Consider the following 22,478-nt stretch of genomic DNA (forward strand, 5'->3'; position numbering starts at 1 on the left):
CTCATTCCTTCCCTTGCCTGCCCATCGGCATCGACCTCCCCAGGGTGGGTTAAGCGGCGTGAAACTACCGAACGCGGGGCGGTGGGAGAGACAGAGCCACCGCCGGTGTGTGCTGTGCCCCTCTTTGAGTTTACAGTTTTCTTTCGTTTTTTTGGGGGGGAGGGGCGGTCACACCTGGCGATGCACAGGGGTTACTCCTGGCTCTGCACTCAGGAATTACCCCTGGTGGTGCTCAGGGGACAATATGGGATGCTGGGAATCGAACCCGGGTTGGCCATGTGCAAGTCAAACACCTACCCGCTGTACTATTTCTCCAGCCCCCCCCCCCCCCCGTCGTTTTCTAACAAAGCTTTGTTCTAACCCTTTCTCTAATGGACATTTATCATGTCTTTCAAAGAGTACTTCGGACTCATTGCTTTGGTGTAATTTTTTTTTCTAAATGGAAGAAAGAAATGAGAATCTTCAATTCAATCCCTTCCAACCCCACCCCACCCCTGATGAGAGATTTGGGAAGCCTTTTAAAAGGAAAATGACTAAAGAGGCATGTTTTTAGGTATCTTAGTGGTGTATTGAGTTAGCAATTTGTTTTCTGGCCAAGATACAAACTGCAGTAGATAACATCAAAGGTCCACTCCAGCTCTCAGGTTTCAACTGCCACAGACATCATGCTGTAAAGTTTTTATCTAAAATGTCTCTCACCCTCCAGACATACTTTGTGGAATTAGAAACCAACTGTATATGCCAGACCAAACAGACAGGTTGGTGTTTCCAATTGCAGATTAGTAGGCGGCAGAGAGAATTTGCTACTTCCTCTAAGTTTCTGCTTTTCTTATGTTCCATTCAATTTCTGGTATTATTTCCCAGGCTGGGGTCTGGTGACAGGATCACCAAGACACAAACTCCCAATCTACAGTACACCTACCAAAATTCGCTTGCCAAGACTGTGGCCAAGAAAGAATTCCTAGGGGCAAACTCTCTTCCTCACAGCCACTCTCCCTTTGAGACTGCAGTCAGTTACTTCTCAGCATCTTCCTCTTGATCTCCTGAGGTCTTAAAACTCAGAATGTCACTGTCACTGTCACTGTCCTTCCGTTGTTCATTGATTTTCTCAAGCGGGCACCAGTAATATCTCCATTGTGAGACTAGTTACTATTTTTTGGCATATCGAATACATCACAGGTAGCTTTCCAAGGCTTTGCTGTGTGGGTGGAATACTCCCAATAGCTTGCTGGGCTCTCTGAGAGGGATGGAGGAATCAAACCCCGCTCGACCACGTGGAAGGCAAACAACCTACCCGTTCTGCTATCACTCTGGCCCAAAACTCAAAATATAAATGCAAATTCATCTTCAAAAGTTGTACTGTAGCACTGTCATCCCGTTGCTCATCGATTTGCTCAAGCGGGCCCAGTAACGTCTCCATTGTGAGACTTGTTATTACTGTGTTTGGGATATTGAATATGTCACAGATAGCTTGCTAGGCTTTGCCTTGCTGGTTGGTAGTTTTCAGGGCTCTCCGAGAGGGGTGGAGGAATCAAACCCTGGTCGGCCTGCTTGGGCCGCGTGCAAGGCAAATGCCCTACGTGCTGTGCTATGGGTCCAAAGAAAACTACCTCTGGAAACATTTCTCTACACTTAATAGGAGACCTTTATTCAGTCTTATATGGAAAAAGAAAGGAAGGAAGAAAAAGAAAGAAGGAGGAAGGGGAAAGGGAGGGAGGGGGGAGGGGAGGAAGAAAGGAAGGAAGGAAGGAAGGAAGGAAGGAAGGAAGGAAGGAAGGAAGGAGAAATCTATTTCAACACAAGCAGTTCTTTCCCATTCTAATCCCAGAGTGCCCCCTTGTGTCCTGATAGGAAATTGATTCAAGAAAGAATGAGGTCAGCACAGAGTTCCTTCACGGTTCTCAAACTTCAGTGTGCACCACAGTGACACAGTTTTGTTAAACTACAGCTGAAGGACTCCATCCTGCAGATGAGGACATTTCAAATTGTATTTTATTAATTCTAAACTGAAATGTTTGAAAAGATTCCTCTGTTTAAAAAAAGTCAAAATTCCAAAATGTTACTAAACAGTTCCCAAATTTTTTTGTACATCAGAATTTCTTGTGTTCAATATTTAGAGTTTTTTTTTAGGTTTTTGAGGATATTCCAGAAATTATTTTTAAAGTAAACACCTTGGTGAGTTGAGAAACCCTGGACAGGGCAGTTAAGTCACCTAGCTAGAAAAAATAATGAACAAAATTAAAGAGAAACTTAACTATTCCTCTCCTGCAAGAGAAAAGATCAGCCTCTAAATACTATTGTATAATAGCATAAGACTAATTTTTCTTATATTAAAACACAGAACACAACCTGGAAGAGTCAGAGTGATGTATTTTCTAAAGGAAAGACTTAATATTTCTTCTTGCTTGTCATGTTTATCTTATGTTTTGTGGCCTTTTCTTTTATGAAGATAACCATGGTTTACAAGACTTTTAGTTTGATAATGTACTTCAAAAATGTATGTTATCACACAGAACCTGTCTACCAAGAGCTTCTATACTGTCCACAGAACTTCTCAACAACTCAAGCTGCTTCCCCTTTAGTGATTTCAGTTTTGTGCTCAGAATTCATGGGTCCATTTTCATTTAGCTTGGTCGGTTTCCACCTTCTTGTGCCTTGTTTCTTTCTGCCCCATAAGGAGTGAGATCCTAAAGAAAAGACCTAGTCTTAAACAGCATTATCTGCCTTAGACAGAGACCTAAAGGCAGCTTTGCAGACCATCCAGGTAGACTGCCAGCTAGCTGCGGAGAGGTTTCTAAATCCAAAGAGGAACCTCAGAAGTGCCACAGTAAAAAGATCAAGCCTTTTCACACAAAGCTATATGATGGGCTATCAGAGCTTGGTGAAGTTATCTCTGAATATACATTCTCAGAAAGAAGGTGAGGCTGGCTGTGTAATTCTAGCAAGGCCACATGGGCACAGGAATCCTCCAGCATGTCAAGCCCTTGGGCACCAATCTCTCAATGCCTTTATTATGTATTCCCTTCATAACATTCTCTCACCTCAGAAAGGTAGAGAAAAATTAATTTGTAAACCCATGAGAACCAAAGGAGCACAGTCAGTAAGTGCCTGAGTTCTCAGAAACCTAAGTTAAAATATCTATGAGTACTTTTAAGATACACGTGTATCTGAAGCAATGCCTGCGCAACTGATTCCCCATTATGGTGTGAGCTTATGCAGTATGGCTTAAAACTTGCAAGGGTTTCCATGAAACTATCCAAAACAAAATTCAGTCAATGGTTTCCTTTAAAAAATAAACTTTAAGAAAAAAGGCTTCTGATTTGAAATTTGATTTAACTATGATCTAAAAGTATCTTAAAAGATCAAAAATAAGGGCTGGTGCAGTAGCACAGCCTGTAGGGCATTTGCCTTGCACGTGGCTGACCCAGGTTCGATTCCCAGCATCCCATATGATCCCCCTAGCACTGCAAGGAGTAATTCCCGAGTGCATGAGCCAGGAATAACCCCTGTGCATCGCCAAGTGTGACTCAAAAAGAAAAAAAAGATCAAAAATAACATATTTATATAGAACAATCACTGTCAGTGTCCTCCTGTTGTTCATCGATTTTCTCGAGCGGGCCCAGTAATGTCTCCATTGTTAGACTGTTGTTACTGTGTTTGGTGTATCAAATATGTCACAGGTAGCTTGCCAGGCTTTGCTGTGCAGGCAAGATACTCTAAGTAGCTTGCCAGGTTCTCCGAGAGGGAAATAAATGTTGACAGACATTTAAGTACCATTCATGCTATGAAAGCATTTTTTAAGTTGAGAATTCTTATAAGCTGTCTATATTCTCCTATTGACCCCAACTAAAGTGAACAAAACAAATCCAGACTGTGGACAGCTGTTGCTTCCAAGCCGGTAAGCTAAATAGACTGTATCCTGGAGTCTATAGGTCAGACTTCCTTGGTGATTCTGTCACCATTAATTTGAAAAAAGGAAGAGCTGGAAATGGTTCATATGAATGACCTATCTTAGCCCCCATTCCCTTACTAAAAAAGAAACTCTGACTCATATGGTAGATTACAGAGATCTACAAATAGCTGATATTGATGAAGAACTATAATCTAGTAAAATTCCTACTCCTGTTCTGCAAGAAATTGAGACTAAACATAAAAGAATAAGTACAATGATACAAAAAAATGTAACTACAGACTACTTAATAACTTTCATGAGAATTAGATACTGAGGCCAGCAGAACTGGGAAGAACTGAGACAGAGTGAGGACCAGGATACTTTTCCAGGTAAGCAAATAGCTGTTAGCAAGTTTTTAGTAAAGTTTGCTTCTCTTCACAGGCACTCAGCACATCCCTACAGTAAGTCTAGTTTCTTCTGTTGTCTTTCAGCTTTATAGCCACAGGGAATATGCTTTAAAATAGCAAGATGCTGGAGAGCATTTACTTGGTGATAATAAATACAAATGTGCAATAATTGTGTAGAAATGAAAATACCTGGGGACTGAAATCACTCCTGCTCCTGGCTTAGTAGGATTACACCTCATTTTCACAGCAGTTGATCGGCCATTAACACAAGATGTTGTTGCTGTTGAAGACCTATTATAGGTAAAGTGACATGTGAAAAAGCAGATACGACATTAATTACAAAGACAAAAATACTCTATGTATAAATTTACTCACATTCTATGAACAAATAAAAAAGAAAAATGTACCCAAGTATGCCACTTTAATACAAAATGAGCTCGTTTAGTTTCACCACCTATAAAAGTCAGATTCTTTTTCCAGTAAGCAGATAAGCTATCACCAAGTTTTTAGTAGTTTGTATAATTAAAATTATTTAACACTTAACAAAAAAGAGGTAATATCTACTTAAGCTGACAGCTGAATTACAAATCACTGCCTAGACAATGATGCACTCTCTTTATTAACTGAAAATAGATATGAAAGAAATTATATAAGTTTTTTAAAAATTCAGATCTCAATATTATTCACAAGTTATTGAAGAATCAGTTCCTAATTCTATAGGATTAGTATAGTATAGAATAGTATAGTATAGCCTACTCAGCTAGGCATGTTAATGTTTAACCCTTTTGCTTTTGAGAAAAAAAAATAGTCCAGGGAAAGAACATGTTGACTCACTTATAAAAGAAATGCACATCTGGTATTTGACTTGAGGGAACAGGGAACATATCTTCTTTTATATTAATATTTTTCAGTGTGGCTTCAACTGTCACTCCTAGATGACAAAATAAAATATTAAGTAATGTGGAGGAATTAAGTTTATCTCATCTCCATATACCTGAATTGAAAATAGCTTTACTTTGATGCCGTCATTTTACCAGAAAATTGAATTGAATTAGTCCACTCATGGCAAGAATAAGAAACATTTAGAAGACCCCAGAATAAAAAGTAATAGATTCTGCTCCCTGGCTTTGCAATTTGATTTTGCTAGGTCATTTCACTTCCTAGTAAATGAGCTGTAGAATGCATGTGATAATTGAAATGATCTCTAAAACTCTTTCCGATTATAACATGTTAACAATCTACTACTAAAATTTTTTTTATCTCTGGTGAGTATCATTAAATGGCCTGGACTATTTTTGCAAATACAACTGTTTGCTCACGTTCAATATTGTCATTTTTTGACAACATAAAAATTTGTGTCCTAATAGTTTCCTGAAAATAACTCCAAATTTTTATTACTTACGTATTTTCTATGAACAATGTATTTTTCCCATCTCTTATAGGCAAAATGATGACAGATTCAAAATGCAAGCTATAAAGAGCAACTTATACTCCTAAGGGAGAGCTCTGGGTACAAGCTCAGTAACTGTCCTTAGTCCTGAAAATTAAAACTATGTTCCGCTGCAATCTATAGTAATGGTTCTCAAATCTAGCTGCACATGAGATTTTCCTAAGCCACTTTCTAAGCTTTTATATTGTCATATGCATAATTAGATTTTTAATTTCCACCCCAGATGTTCTAACTAACTTGGTGCTTAAGAATCACTCATTACAGATCTTAATTCTCCTTAAAACTTTCCTATATCTTCTGGACCACAAAAAGGGTAGATGGGGAATAAAACTCAGAATATTCACCTTTGCAAACTGTCACCAGCTTACCGCTGGAATGAGAAAAGTTGATGAAAACTCATGGAAAATAACACAATTTTATATTTTTTTTTTGTTTATTGTTCATAGTTTGCTTTCAGTTTTGGTTTTCAAAATCATTTGCCTCTTAAACTACCAGAGGATCTGGTGGAAGTCAGACTTTCAGAAAACATCTTGTCACATAGGAATTAATATATAAATTCAAAATCTTCTTGTACTCCCTGATACTGATCAGTAGAATTCATTTACAGGGGATCTTTAGTCATGTTACAAAGTGATGATTTAGAATGGCCCATAGGCCTTAATCATCTATGGTAAACACCAATGCAATGACAAGTGATCAGTAGTATCATCAGCATAAAGGCACGCATGCATATAGGAACCAAATGATGCTTACCCAAAAACGTATCTGCCAGAATGATGGATTGTGATGATAAGGCTGCTCTGAAGCCCTTGCTTTCAGAAGGAATAATAGTTGACTGACATACAAATGCTCCTACCAAATTTGTGTAATCATCAGATCCTGCCACCATTTCCTTTACTGTAAAGTCTGTTATATTATTGGTACAGAGAGCCATCTTCTTACCCTAAAAGAAAAAAATCAAAATGTTGAGTTTTTACTGAAGGCTGGATTTTATACTGTATCTTTGCCACTTGGTGACTAGAGTAGAGCAGAGGTCCTCATATCAACTGACCTGGGAGACTATTTAATTGATATGGTGCAAGACCCAGGCAACATTATTTTTTTAAGTTCTTTAAGCAACTTCAACATTTACCTGTGGTGAGAGTCATTGAAGTTATGATAAACATTCATGACTACATTTTTTCCTCCAACCACAGCATCTACTGTAAATAAGGAATGTCATTCCTTTATAATAGATCTATTGTAAAGGAATGAAGTCATCTGTAAAAACCTTCAATTAATTCATAGGCTAATTCTGAATACTAAAGAGACCAGAAAACTGTTGAAGATTTTCATGGCAAAGGAAAAAAGGGCCTGTTCTCTGTTCTTCTTTATATTTCTTACATATTGGTGGCTAAAAGGTTATGTGAAGACTTTAGAAGAAAAATAAAAATCATATTTCAAATAATAAAATTCTAGTACAACATCTAAATTCTAAACAGTTGGTTACTATGTCTCTTTATTTACCTACTTTTAGATATAATGATATGCACCTATTCAATTGCACGAGATGAAGGAAAAATGAGACTCATTAATCATTTAATCTAAAATAATTTTAATTATTTGAAGAATAATAGGAAGACAGAAATTAAAAATTAGATTTTTGTTTGGGATGGCCACACCTGGCAGTACTCAAGGCTTTATCAGTAATCACTTCTGTGGGACTTGAATAACCATAGAGGGTGCCAGGGATCAACCCCAAGTTGGCTGCAAGCAAGGCCCTGCCTGCTATACTTTCACTCTGGCACTCCCAAATTAGAATATTTCTTAAAATAGTATCCTTAAATATAACCTGAGTCCATTGCAAAGGATAATAACTCAGTCTGTAAGTTCCACAAAGAAATTAATTTAGGAAAATAGGAATATTACTTCATTGGTCTTAAATGTAGAGTATGCACAGATGGACATGAAGTGCAGATGTGAAATTTTCTTAAAATAACTTGCAATCCAGACCTATAAAATTTTCTACTTTCACTAAGTTCTGTCACCACAACACAGGTGCAAGCTTATATTGCATTGCTAAAGTCAAAAAGGGAAAAACAAGAGTGAGAAGGAAGATACAACCATGGGGAAACAACAATAAGAAGAAAGAAATGAGAATATAAAGGAAAAGGAAAAGGCCAACTAAAAAGAATAGATATGATAGAAAATGGACAGTGGTGAAACGGAAGCAAGGTTGAGAAGTATGATATACCCAAAATTAATTTTACTTGATGTTTTCTGCTGATCTGACACATAACACATATTAAACCTATATGTATTTATGGGGTAAATTGAGTGATAAATCAAGTGTATTGTATTACTCTATGTAAAATTATAACAGGACAAATTCCATACACACAAAACTTTACTGGTCATCAGATTTGGTTCTTAATTTCCCCTGAACAGAGTCTGGTAAATAATCTGAAAATAATGAACACTGGTGTTAGAGGAGTGAATATGGAAAGATGTGTGAAGATGAAACATGTAAAGTGAATCCTTACAGATTTCACCCCTGCTAATTATATGTGTGTATACATGCACACACACAATTGCATATATTTTCAGCCACATATTATACTCATAAAATACTGAACATGACAAAAACATCTACTGTACGTGTAGTAAAGTATTCCCGCCACTGATAGTACCAGTTAAGGTTCTGTTTCTTTCCCCAGGGGAAAGATAATACTATTGAATAGCAGAGGCTACTTTATCAATTAACATTTGTCCGCTACTTTTATTTTTGAGCAAATATCCTTTTGGAAGCATCTTTAAGAAACAACAAGAAAATTGGTCATAAAATATAAGGGTAAAGTACTGGAGTGATAGCACAGAGGGTAGGGCATTTGACTTGCACGCATCCAACCCGGGTTCGATTCCCAGCATCCCATATAGTCCCTCAAGCACTGCCAGGAGTAATTCTTGAGTGCATGAGCCAGGAGTAACCCCTGTGCAATGCCAGGTATGACTCAAAAAAAATCAAAAAAACAAAACAAACAAAAAAATAAGGGTAAAAATTTCTCAGACTACAACTGCCTATTTATGAAATAGGTGCAAAAAATCAAGCCTGACCCACTCCTACAAAAAATGAAAGATCATCTACATCTTGAAGTTTGTGGCTTCAACTAACTGAGTAACTGTTTTTGACAGGCTGAGAATGGCAAAAGTTGTCTTGGTGGAGAAAGCTACCAAGATTCAAGGAGGGAACAAACGCTTTATGCTGACAAAGCTCATTTTCTGTCATTTGAGGATGAATCTCCTTAGAGATGTTACTGGTCGTCAACAAAGAAAATAACACTAAGTCAAAACTTATCTAATGTCGCATCTTACCTGGGAGCCAGAGCTTACCTCATGCCCACATAAACTGATATTGAAGAAATGGAAGTATTTTGTTCCCTTGGAGGTAAAGCTGGGGCCATTCATTAATGAGCCCACACTGCTGAGGTTACTGAAGTCATAATGCAAACTCTGATTTTCTTTCTCATGGTAGAAAAAGCAGTCACTATAACAAACTGAGTGGTCCTTTGAATATTTAATGCAGAAAAAGAAAAGTATAAGTTTCCACAAAAGTATTTTTTTAAATCCATATTTAAAAACTTTCAGAAATTTTGTCATTATATTTTACTTACTAATATAATTTCTAAGTGCTAGTAAAAGTAAAATTATTCTTATTTGTTTCTTATAAAAACATTTTAATAAATAGCCAAATGATTTGTCATGCCAGTATAATTGATAACAAAAACTAATTCCTTCCTCATCTATAATATCAACATCAATCTTTAATATATCATCAATCTGTAATATATCATCAATCGTTGATCCCTAAAATTAGTCTAAAAATCAAACTACAGAGATTGTTTATTTGTTCCACCTTAATCAAGTATATATATATATATATATTCCACTTTAATCAAGATATCAAGCATATTGAAATCAGTTCTAATATTTCTGGGAAATTTGCTGATTTTGTTACTTATTATTTATGTTCACAGAAACTAGAACACTAATGAAGTACTCAGTAAATGTAAGAGGAGAGAAAATATATAAAAGACATTTAGAAGGGGATATTTCCTTAATGCTTAACATAAAGGTATCACAATGTTTCAAATAAGCCTTAACATAAAGGTTCTTAGCATTTCTCTATTAAAATGCATTTCTCTGGGGTTTGCTGAAATACAGACACGATTACCTGAGTGCTTCTACTCCCAGGCCCACATGGAATACAAGCCTCCTTGCCATAGACCTGATGTACAGACAGGTAGGTGTCTGTTGGACACTCTTTGCACTGGTTGGTTTCTTTCTCAATGTAGTGGCCTGGGGGGCAGGGGACACAAGAGGAGCCCGACTGCTGAGAGCCGAGGGCACAGGCACGGCACGAGGACGCCACCCCATCAACCGCATTAGTGGCAGTGATAGAATAAATCTTCACCACATCATTGATGAACCGTCTATTCTAAAAAGAAGAGAGAATAATGACTTCTGTCTTGGGGCTTAGTTATACAAGTAGACTGTATCATATCAATATCACAAAAAAGCAGTGTTCCAGACTAATAGCTTACAATTGACAATTATTAATATCACTCCTTTTCTGTTTTGTTTTTTTAACCTTTAATTTTAAAATTGCTACCAAATTTCCATAATAATAGAGTTCCAGGAGTGCTGCCACTATTATCCTGTCATAAATATTATAAATTAAGAGATACTTATGGACTTTACATTTGGAAGGATTTATGTGGTATAATGAAGAAGCAATTTCATCTCCCATTATTGTTTTCATACAGAAACATAAATCTAGTGATACAATGGAATGTTGACAGTGTGGCAGGGTGTCACATTGGACACTGGATTAGAGAGTCCTTACCCAAACAGTGAAATACAGTCATTCCAATTTCTTGAGCCCTTCTTTCCCTCTGGAACGCTTTTCCTAAACTATACATTATTTCTGTCTAGAGGATGCAGCTAAAGAGCAAAAACCTAGCTAGGTCTTATACTTCTTATTCTCTTGAGTGAGTCAATTAAAATCATTTTCAGGTAGCAGTAGGTGTCACTATTGTTACAGAGTAGCATTATAACATAAACTACTTAAGGCTTGTTGTCTGGGGCAAAGAAAAAGGAAGACAAGGGAAGATAGGATTCCATTGCATGTTCATGCTCCATACCATTATTAGCTGACAATTCACACGAATTACAGTCAAGTAAACTCTGGAGAACAGGCTCTCCAAGAAATGTCCCAATAGAAGGTTATGGTGACGCCACATTGGCCACCACAGCTTTAAGGTAATCTTTCAACAAATGCTTTACTTTGTCTCACCTTTCTTGGAAAAATCACACCTATGGAGACCCACAAAAATAACAACCCTGTGTAACATATTATGGAACTTATTTAGGAGAGTTTAAGTTTTATTACAGCAGGGACACTAAAAAATTGTGTGTCAACTCAATCATTTACACAAGCACTCTCTCCAGGTTGTAAAAGGATAACGTACTATAATAAAATGATAAATCACAATTAATGGCTCCCAAACATGTCAAATCATTCAGAAGAGAATTTGTCAATTCTTCAAGTCTCAGGAAATGATACAAGTTTTCTCATAGCAATTAAGTTATCTTTTTCTTAAGTTTCTAGAAACATTTTTCCATCACAGAGAACAATTCAAAGATATATTGTTATGTCAGGTCATAATTCTTAATTTTAAATAGTATCATTTTTATACTTATATATTTCATAACCAAATGACCGATATCAGTAAAAATACATACCAGGATATTTAAGCAACTAATTATTTTAAGTCTTTGAAATTTAACTTACATCTTGACCCTGATTTGTTCTCTGGAAGGCCCATGTAAATGTGAATGTTGCATTTTTAAAGATGACGTGGGTATAAGCTTGTTTTTCTTTCGTTCCACCCCATGATTCCACCACGTTGGTACTTTTTCTATTAATATCCTAAAATACATTTTTAAATACACATAAAACACAAATGTAGTATCAATATCCATGTGTACATATCACAAATACGATTTTGTCTTTACACGAAACTCTGTAAGGCTAGTGAACATTTATCTGCAAAGCATATAACTCTAGAGCTCTTAATACTTCCCTTTAAGTCTGCAGGAGCATTCACTGGCTTACAAATTACAATATATTATCAACCTTAAAGTCAATCTGAAAGAGCTCTCAATTCATAGAGACCGTGAGGGAGTTTGTGTATGTGTCTAGTATGTCAAATATATTTAAAATGGGAAACATAATCCCCCAGACTTCTCACAGTAAACTTCAAGGATCTTAGAAAAGCAAAGCTTTTCATTTCTTTATACTTCACAGATTCTGATAGGCAGCTGTTATACAGAAAGTCTAAAATAGCCTTTGAGTTACTCTTGCAACAACCAGAACGCTCCAAGAGTAGATCCACCAGAATATTTATGTTCTTAAAATAATCCTTTGCTAATACTTGAATTCCCAAAAAATTGACAGATGTAATGTTTTCTTTCTGATTTTCTTACAGTATTTACAATATTATATAAATGTGACATCGTGACAAATGTAACATGACTCAAAACCAAATATGATACAAGATGAATTAAATAATATACATCCAATTTAAGTGAAAGCCAATCTCAACTATGAAATTGTAAATTAGTCATTCCTGGGAAAATCCTGATAACTTAAGATCTTGGATGGGCTTTCATCAAATACCTGGGATGCTGGCTAGTGTCATGAGCTTAAAACTGACCTTTTCTCTTTATATTCCTATGATGTACTTAGAGTTATATATATTATAAAATAATCAACCGAGCTATAAAGAATTCATGCCACAGAGAGGGATACATTTCATAAATCACAGAAATTCCCACATGACCAAGTAATCAAACCATCATATGTGCTACTTCCCATAGGGAACTTATACTATACAAACAGTCTTTTGTTAAACATGTCTCACTAGGTGTTTAATAATAAATGAAATTTATTGGAGTATTTCAAATAATAGCACCTAATTTGAAAACTCTAATTGTTTTCAAAGCATTTTATTACTAGTTTAATTAGCATTAAATACAACGTAATATCTAATTGACATCTCAAAAAAATCCCTTAGGAGACCAAATCACACAGAGGAAAAAATGAACATATGAACTAGAAACTTAATATTGATGTACCCAAACAAATATGATGGAGTAAAAGAGGAAAAAAATCATGAATACATTTACATAATTAAAATAGGGTCTTTCAAAGAGCTCTTGGAGCACACTGGATAGAAAGGTCAACTTTGTCTACAAAATAAAAGCTTCCCTGAAGAAGTGGTTTGAGCTGATCCTGAAATTTGAAAGGGAGTTTGAAAAACAAATGGAAGAATAAGAAAGTCATTTTAGCATAAAGTATGAGAAATGGGAAAAGCACAGGATGTTTCACAAGAAACTAAAGTTACCTAATGAGCTGTGAGTAGAAAGAGTAGTACTGGGACTGATAGATGGGTAAAGAGTACAAAAAGCTCAAAAATGTCATACGAAGGAATTTTTGAGTCTGTTCATAGGCCACTGGTTCTCACATTACTAGCTAACAGAACCATTCACAAAGCTTCTTAAAATAATGGGCCTATTCCAGAATTTCCCCTTCAGTTAGTCTAGGAAGGATCCAGAAATGTACATTTGTAAGAGATCCCAGGCAATGGTAGTGATTCTATTCCAGGGACAACTGAAATGAACCAGTTAAAAAAAGAATGCCACCAAGACCTGTGTTGTTGATTTATCTACTATTTGTGCGTTTGATGTGTCTACTACTTTTGTGTGTTTATAAAGCCATTTTCACAGCAGCCAGGATGAGAGAATGAAGAAATGAATAGACGGGAGAAAACTGTGAGTCAATATTTTCCTGGGGGGAAAAATGTCTGTTTTCATTTAAAACATTTGTAATCACAGCTAAATGTTTAAATCTATAGCTTAGATGTCATGTAGGAAATGGATAGTATTAGTAGTTATAAAAGTATCTTCAAAAAGAGAACAAAAGCAAAAAAAATGTAAAAAGAGAACAGAAGCAGAGCATATCTACAAATGCACTGATGACATTAAAACCTCCTTATATACATAAAGTCTCAGTAACTTTTGTGTTGCTATTTTTTTTTCAAACTAACATTTGAAATTTTCTAGGTAAAAAGGGTGAAATTATGACTGGTACATAGCATAGTTTCTTTTCTAACATTCTTCCAATTTAGAAGAGTTTTATCTCTTCCCAGTGCTTGACACTTCCATTATTTCTGCCTTCACTACTATATGTTTCTCTATCCTTGGGAGTTGAATGGATGGATGGACACAAAGGGAAAATTTTCATTCTGTGGTAGTATATTTGTATTAAAAAAATCTACCAGATGACATTCCCTCAAGACCCTTTACTCAGCCCTCCTCTAAAAGAATGAATCCTTTCTTTGTAGAGTTCACTGCATAACTCAGCAACTGGGAGAATAAATGAGATTCTTACCCACAGTTTGTTTTTTTTTAAATCAATTGATTAAGAACCTGGATCTACAATGCTGTTATTTATAACCTCCATGCACACATCATCCAAACACCACACCCATCACACATCAAGAGAATCTGCTTGCCCCATCAGTGTTCCAAGGTTCCCTCCCAAAATCACCTCCAGTGTGAGTTCAGTTATATAAAGTCTCCAATTCCAGTGACTTGCCCACACTGACATAAATAAATTCACATTTTAATGAACACTAAGCTTACAAATCTCTCTTTGAAGGTCACTTCCACTCACCACCATGAAGTATAGAACACAGTCCGCAGAACAGAGTGTTTCAAACACAAATGTTATTCTTCCTAGTTCAGAACCCATGGCTCCAGTCATAGATGTTGGAGGTCTATTAGACAGATTAAGATCCCAACATTTAACAGTTGTCTCAAAACACAATCTAAAACAAAACTGCCATTTTCCCCCTTTACGTTAAGAGTCATACTCTTTCTTTCATCTAACTTATTTCTCCAGACCCCTACTGACTCCAGCTTCTTTGTCATTCAATTTCTGCATGGCCATACTCTTTGTTATAATGTGGAATCTACAAAATTATAGAAATATACTTTGATCTCCATGTATAAATCCTACGATTCATTGTAAGAAAAAGACTCAGGCAGGCATATTTCAACTGGGTGACTAGAATAAATGGCATTAAAAATTTTCTTGCCACTTTAGAAAAAAACAGAGAAAAATACATAAACCAAAAGATATTTCTGCAAATAACATGAACTAAGATCTCTTAACTTAGTATTCAAGAATCTGAGCTGTTATTTAAATTTTTATTTTAAAAACTAATAGGTAATATTTTAATAAATTATTAAAAATTGTAATAGATAATATAACAAAAACCAGTAATAGAATAGATTAATGGGGCCAGAGCACGTGGGCATTTGCCTTACATGCAGGCAACCAGGAACCAGACCCCATATGGTCTCAAGCACCACCAAGAGTAAATCCTGAATTTTGCCAAGTGTGGCTCAAAAATAAAGAACAAAACAAAACTTTTAAATCCATCTCTGTAATACAAACTAATAGAAAAAGATCCTCAATCACAAATCCTCTACACATTCATAAGTATCCTAAAATAGCTAATTTGTAAAATAAGTCATAACATGAATAATTTTTATAAAGACAAGTCACTTTACTTCTTTATGGAAATATGCTAAGGATTATTATAGGAGGGAAATGGTTTTTCTTACTTAAATCCTGGGATGTGCAGGTTTAAAATCAGATAATCATTATCCGAACCTCCAGCCCCACTCCGGATATGATCTCCAGCTACCTCCCAACCTGCAAATGATAAAAAAAAAATCTTAATGAATAGAAAGTACATTTCTAACAATATTTTATCTATCTTTGGAGGACCACATGCATGGAGTGCTCATGGATCATTCCTGCCACAGCTCAGGGGATCTTATAGGATGCTGAGAATTCTACCAGAGTAGTCACAGGAGAAGCAAGTGCTCTCTCCACCATCTTAGAAGGAGAAGGAGGAGGGTTTAAGTTCAAAGCTAGATATATTTTTAAAGCTTTTCCTACTTCTATTTTTTTAGTTTTGAGTGGGGCTTCATCTACTTCGGAATATATTCTAGGCATATACTCTATCACTAATCAACATAGCCCCAAAATAATTTGCTATTTTTAAATTACAGCTGCAAATTGTATGCATGTAAGTGCCTAGATGAAAATAAAGAAACTTCATTTGATTCTCCAGAAATAATCAAGTAATGCATATATGCTTTCTCTTTTAAAAATGTATTATAGGGGCTGGAGCGATAGCACAGTGGGTAGGGCATGTGACCAACCCAGGTTCAATTCCCAGCATCCCATATGATCCCCTGAGCACCGCCAGGAGCAATTCCTGAATCCATGAGCCAGAAGTAACCTCCGTGCATCGCTGGGTATGACCCAAAAAGAAAAAAAAGTATTATAGTTTAGGTAATATGGTGACAATAATGAAGTTTAGAGTATTTATGTACAAAGTTCCTGAACATCCTCATCACTGAAGTGTCCATGACCCTCCCCCACTGTCCTGTGCCACCTCTTGTACAATCTTCACTCCCCCTCCATTTCTCCCCATAATGCATATGTTCTCATAAAAATTATTTAATGGGGAAACTTTTCCTTCAGTTTGCCATATCATCATTTCCTCATTTAAGTTCTTCTTTCAATTACTTGTTCACTCAAATGTTAACTTCACTTGTTTTTTGACTGACAAGAACCACAATATGCACTAGGGCTGGAAAACAAGAATCTGTCCACTGTCACTGAGGGATCAGTAAAACTTAAGACACAGACACATGTTAACCTATAACAGGATGGGCTGATGGAGCTGCACAGAAGGTGAAAGTAACCTGTCCCCTACAAAGAAACACTCAACATACCATAAGCTGAAAACTCCACAGTCAAATAATAAAAGGAAAAATATCCCCCACAAAGTCAGGCAAGTTTTTGTTGCTAATGGGCTTAGCACTTACATAATCACATCCAAAAGAAAATCTGCTACTTTGAGTTGGCCCAGGACTTTGCAATAGGCCTTCTTTGCTGGGCTGTTCCACCGCCTGCCCTCTAGGAGCTCCAGCGGTCCCCATTTTCTAGAAGCCAGCAAGAAGAACTAGTTTCCACATGGCCACGATCCAGAGAAACACACAAGAACCTCTGACCCGAGCAATTTGTGGCAGTGATTTCTTCAGACCCTAATTATTGAAATCTTACAATTCCTAGAGTGTGTGACTGCTCTTGCAGCCGTTCAAACTTATATTATATCCATAAAAAGCAATACCAAAAACATTATCTAGCAATTGTATTTTTGGCAAGGATGAGGGGTGGTAAGACTGGTCTCAAAATATCGAAAGTAACTATAGTAAAGAAAGAATACTTTGCGGGGGAGGGAAATACTGGAGATTTTGGTGGTGGAAAATGTGCACTGATGAAGGGATGTGTGTTTGATCAACATACGATCAAAGTTCAAATATGAAATTTTTGTTACTGTATCTCATGGTGAATTAATAAAAAAGAAAAAAGAAAAAGAAAAGAAAATCTGCTTCTTCAAGAATAGAGAAACTGAGAAAGATATAACTATCAGTGCTAGATTGGTGTTTGATCTATTATTTAATGTTATTAAACATCAATTAATAGCAAGACGATATGTTGAATACACACAAGGTAATCACAAAAACAATATGTGATAATTTAATTGCTTATGAGAGAATTATTACCAGTTATTCTGCTATTAAAAGGCTCATGTGGTTGGAAAGAAAGATAACTACTAATGCCAAATACTAAGAATAAGATAAGCAACTAAGTCAAGTAAGACAGCAAGACCCAGACTATAGTGAAAATATATAAAATATATAACCTAAAGGCATTTAGGTTTCGGGAGATTACAAACTTGCAGTGGGGTAATATATGTGTATTATCACATGAAGGAAATCCAAATAAGAAAAAGATTTTCAAATGTTTTTCTAAAATCACTCTTTAGTGCTCAGAAAGGTTATGAGGATGGGCAACGTTATCAGAGAAGGCCTAGAAAAACATATGGACTGGAAGGAGATAACTAAGATTCTTACAAAATTAATATTTTTTTCATATTTATTCACTTTCTGTTGTTGACTTGTGTCTTCAATAAAATATATTGAGAGCTGGAGCAATAGTACAGTGGGTAGGGCTCTTGCCTTGCACATAGCCAACCTGGGTTCCATTCCTGGCACCACATATGGTCCCCAACACCCACCAGAAGTGATTCCTGAGTGCAGAACCAGGAGTAAGCCCTAAGAATTGCTAGGTGTGACTCCCAAACAAATAAACAAATATATGTTGAAGTCCTAACGCCAAGAATCCGTGAATGAACCTTATTTGGAAATACAGTCTGCACATATAATCAAATTAAGATGAGGTCACTAGTGTGACCCGTAATCATAATGAGAAGAATAAGATTTGTAAACACATATGAAGACAAAGACACACAAGAAGATGGCCATGTGAACGAACATGAAGACGAAAAAAAGATATGTTGCCACAAGCTAAGAAATACCTGGAGCTATCAGAAGCAAAAGGATGCAAGAAAAGAATTTCCCATAGATATTTTGGAAGGTTTATCTCCTTGCCAACACTCTGATTATGAACTTCTATGATCTAAAACTGTAATAAAAAATTTTTCTCTTGTTTTCTGCCACCCATTTTGTGGTCTATTGTTTCAGGAAACCTTGGAAATTGTGCACTCATATTAATATTATCAGGAAAGATACTTGAGGAGATAATAAAAGGAAACATTGTTTTACAATGCTAGACATAGAATTCCAGGTGCAATGTGTGAGGAAAGCTTCTATGGAAACATTCATCCAGAATGATGAAGAGAAGGACAATATCTTTAAAAATAAATTGGAGGGCTAAGAACTATCTAAGTGCCATAAGTATAGACTATCACTGCCCAAGAAAAATAGGTATTCACAATGTCAATTTAAATATTTTAATGGTTGTATTTTAAAACATCAAAAGTAAAAGGTGACAAGAATTTCAATATATTTTAATTCAAAATACTCCAAATGTTATCATGTTGCCTTATAATCAACATAAAAATTATTAGACTTTTTTCTTCTTCCATAGAAAAACTGAATATAATCCTTTCAGCAAACCTTCAAGTCAAAACCAGTATATTTCAACTACAAAGGCCACTGACTACTATTTAGTATAATGGTTTTATATTGGAAAGTACAGTTCAAGGATATTAAAACAGAGATATGAAAGTAGAAAGTACTGAAGTAAGTAGAAACTTGGGAAATACTGCCTTTTGGGGAGCCCTTCCTGTCATTTTAATTCATTTTTGGTCATAAAAAGGATATAGAAAAGTGTTGACAAGAGATTGATCTCAAAATATTTATTTCTAACATGCTGACCTAACGATTTGTTTTTATTTGTCCCTTTTAGTCTTAGTCCATATATAGTTTTATAAAACTACCTGCAATTTTATAATTTTCCCTCATAGAATGAGTCCATGTTTCTAAATATTATTTGTATTTATTTTATTTTGTTTTATAAGTCATATCTATTATAAAGCTTAGAAAGTTACAGAAAACTATAAAAATGAGAACTAAAATTAACTACAATCCATCACCTAGGAAAAAAAGTACTGTTGACATTTAGAAGTGTTTCTTTATACTATCATTTGATGTGTACATGCTTTTGCCATACTGGATGGATTAGTACAAATTATTTAATAACAGAATTGTATGGGATTTTTACTTAGAATTCTGATAATATTTTATGATCAGCTATATGTCATAGACACTTAACTAGTATATATATCAACGAGCTTATGGTAAAATTTGCTTTGTTATACATGATTTTGCTTAAAGTCCCAGTTGCCAAGAACTTATCATGGGCATTGAAGACTTATTCTACTAAATTTTTGTTATCATAGATCATGTGCCATAAATATCTTCATGAATAAATAGGACTTGTCTCCGACTTCTAAGCCTCTTGGGTAAACTTCCAATACATGAGGATTTACTTCTACATATCTGTTCTTCAAATGTGCAAAATTCAATCTAAGTGCATGAACCTCAAAGTCACACACACTTGAGTTGTTCAGAACACCTCTACTGTCAATGTTTGGTCACTCTTTCCTGAGACAGGCTGACCCTGGCCATCATTCAGATCCCCTTCTCTTGAGTGCTATTTCTCTCAAGCTAGTTAAAATATCCACCATACTTTATTTTTATTATTATGTTTTACTAGGAGTAATTTCTCTATAAGATCATAAAATTCCAGACTACCTATATTAGAGGATAAACACACACAAGTCACTCTCACACACACACACACACACACACACACACACACACATACACACATCAAAGACTCAGTAGTCTGGCCTTTCCAGTGTTATTTTTTCAATAAGTGTCAACTCTTCAACTTAAACATAATCAAAGGATATTTTTGGAACATAGTCCTCAATTTTTCTACTCTGTCAGAATAAATTCCTTGATGTGAGATGCACTGTAGCACTGTCCTCTCATTGCTCATTGATTCGCTCAAGCGAGCACCAGTAACATCTCCAGTGTGAGACTTGTTGTTACTGTTTTTGGCATATCGAATACACCACAGGAGCTTGCCAGGCTCTGCTGTGCAGGCAGGATCTCTCGGTAGTTTGCCGGGCTCTCTGAGAGGGTCAGAAGAATCAAGCCTGGGTCAGCCATGTGCAAGGCAAATGCCCTACCCGCTGTGCTTGGTCAATAATGAATTTTTATCCCTTTAATAAAGTTAAATTTTTGGTTTCCTCTCTTTCATCTGTGTTGTTGATATTATTCAAGGACATATTATTTGTCAGTCTCTGTTCACATATACCCAAATATCCTATTCCCCAGTTTTGTTTTGTATTTAAGACATGTAATTTTTAAACCATTCTTAGTAATAATCAAATATAATAGAGAGAGAAAATGTATTGGTAAAATTGCTGAATAAGTAAAGCAAGCATTTTGAAGTAAAATCCTAGAATTTATAAAACTTACTCTTGGCATCACGTTTGAAAATATATAAGTAAAATGTTGTCATTCAATTAACAAGAATTACAAAACCACTATGTGCTAGGCTTTTAAAAGTACTTAAATTGTGAAAGCAATTATGCGCTGGCAAGATAGCACAGTGGGTAAGATGCTTAGTCTGCATGTGGATGGCCTACGTTTGATACCTGGCATCCCATATGGTCCCCCAAGCACTGCTAGCAGTAATCCCTGAATGCAAAGCCAGGAATAAGCCCCGAGCACTGCAGGTTGTGACCAAAAATAAATGTTTTTAAATGTTAGAGAAAATAAACTTCAGCAATTATCCTATAAAATTCTGTGACAGTTTCATGCTAACTATAATTTGGGTTGATATATATTTTGTGAACACAGTCCTATACTTCACAGGCAAGAGGAGTTATGAGTTAATGTCATTCCATAGTTCAATACTGAACCAAACTAAGTCAATCCAGTTCAAAATATTAGTATACGGAAGACATTTCTCTTGCAATTGGCCAACCTGGGTTTGATCCTCAGCACTAGATATGGTTCCCTGAGAACTGTCAAGAATGATCCCTAAGCACAAAGCCAGGAGTAAACTCTGGGCAACCCCCCCCACACCCCAAAAAACACACCACACACACACACTGATAAACACAGAATATCTTTAAAAGGCAAAATACAAAAGGGATAGGGTGACAATTCAAACAGCTACAGCACATGTCTTGCATGTGGAAACCCAGAGTTTGAACTTTGGCACACCAAGCTCAGAACCACCACATTTCTAGGTCCAAGCAACCAACTATCATATTCACACAGTTGTGCATAGTATTACTTAGCGTGGCCCTCAGCCTCGAAAACTGGGAGGGAAGAGGGCAGGGCTCTAAAAATAAGTATATGGAGTTAAAAATGGGATTATAGATTTCATCAACTCCCTTAATAATATATTCTGATATTTTTAACCATAAGTAACTATATCCACAATATCTACTTCTAAGCAGGCTACAAAGTATGCAAAATTATTTTCATATAGGGAAGTTATCTGACTTTGATATTGCATTTACTATTTTCATGTAAGGGCTAGACATTGGGTAAGTGACCAGATGTTCAGATTAAAGTTTCTTGTATCCATGGTTTCCAGGCTCTCAGAAAGCTGTGTCCAAAAATCTCTAATGGCAAAATACATCAGGTAGGTTGGTTTTGTACTCACCATTCATTCCATCACACTTTGAATTCCCAACATTGAAGCAGGAAGTTTTCATGTTCCCAGGAAGGACGTTCCACCATTTATATTCAAATCCAAGAGCAGGCTCTGTTCCTGCTGGACATGGTCTACATTCTATAGGAAACAGGTGGGGAAAACAATTACACCAAATTTCCGTTCTAAATGCTACTAACATTAATTATTAGAGGAACCAGGAAGAAAAAGAGATACTGAATGAGGATTCAAATGTTGAAAGCTAATGTTTCAAACTCTATTTTAAGCACCTGCCATAGAGGCAGGCTGGAGGTGTGGTGGGGGGGGGGGTAATGGGAGGAAACTGGGGGACACTGGTGCTGGGAAATGTGCACTGTTGGAGGAATAGATGTTGGAACACTGTATGATTGAAACCTAATCATGAACAGCTTTGTAAAGGTCTGTCTTACAATGATCAAATAAAAATAAATAAATAAATTTTTAAAATCCTGGGGAAAT

The 22,478-nt window shown here is 36.0% G+C and overlaps 1 protein-coding gene across 1 annotated transcript in view; it reads right to left on the reverse strand.

The window, feature by feature from the left end:
* Positions 1-22,478, reverse strand: part of ELAPOR2 (endosome-lysosome associated apoptosis and autophagy regulator family member 2) — a 214,685-nt gene that overhangs the window by 32,591 nt on the left and 159,616 nt on the right. The window contains exons 10-18 of the mRNA XM_056117955.1: positions 21,993-22,121; positions 15,482-15,572; positions 14,526-14,628; positions 11,580-11,717; positions 9,960-10,223; positions 9,119-9,292; positions 6,503-6,692; positions 5,134-5,230; positions 4,489-4,590 (exon numbers count right to left, since the gene is read on the reverse strand). Of these exons, the coding sequence (XP_055973930.1) occupies positions 4,489-4,590; positions 5,134-5,230; positions 6,503-6,692; positions 9,119-9,292; positions 9,960-10,223; positions 11,580-11,717; positions 14,526-14,628; positions 15,482-15,572; positions 21,993-22,121 (1,288 nt within the window). The remainder of the gene's footprint in view (positions 1-4,488; positions 4,591-5,133; positions 5,231-6,502; positions 6,693-9,118; positions 9,293-9,959; positions 10,224-11,579; positions 11,718-14,525; positions 14,629-15,481; positions 15,573-21,992; positions 22,122-22,478) is intronic.

Source organism: Sorex fumeus, unplaced genomic scaffold (genome assembly GCF_029834395.1).
Source record: "Sorex fumeus unplaced genomic scaffold, SorFum_2.1 ptg000037l, whole genome shotgun sequence".
NCBI lineage: Eukaryota > Metazoa > Chordata > Mammalia > Eulipotyphla > Soricidae > Sorex > Sorex fumeus.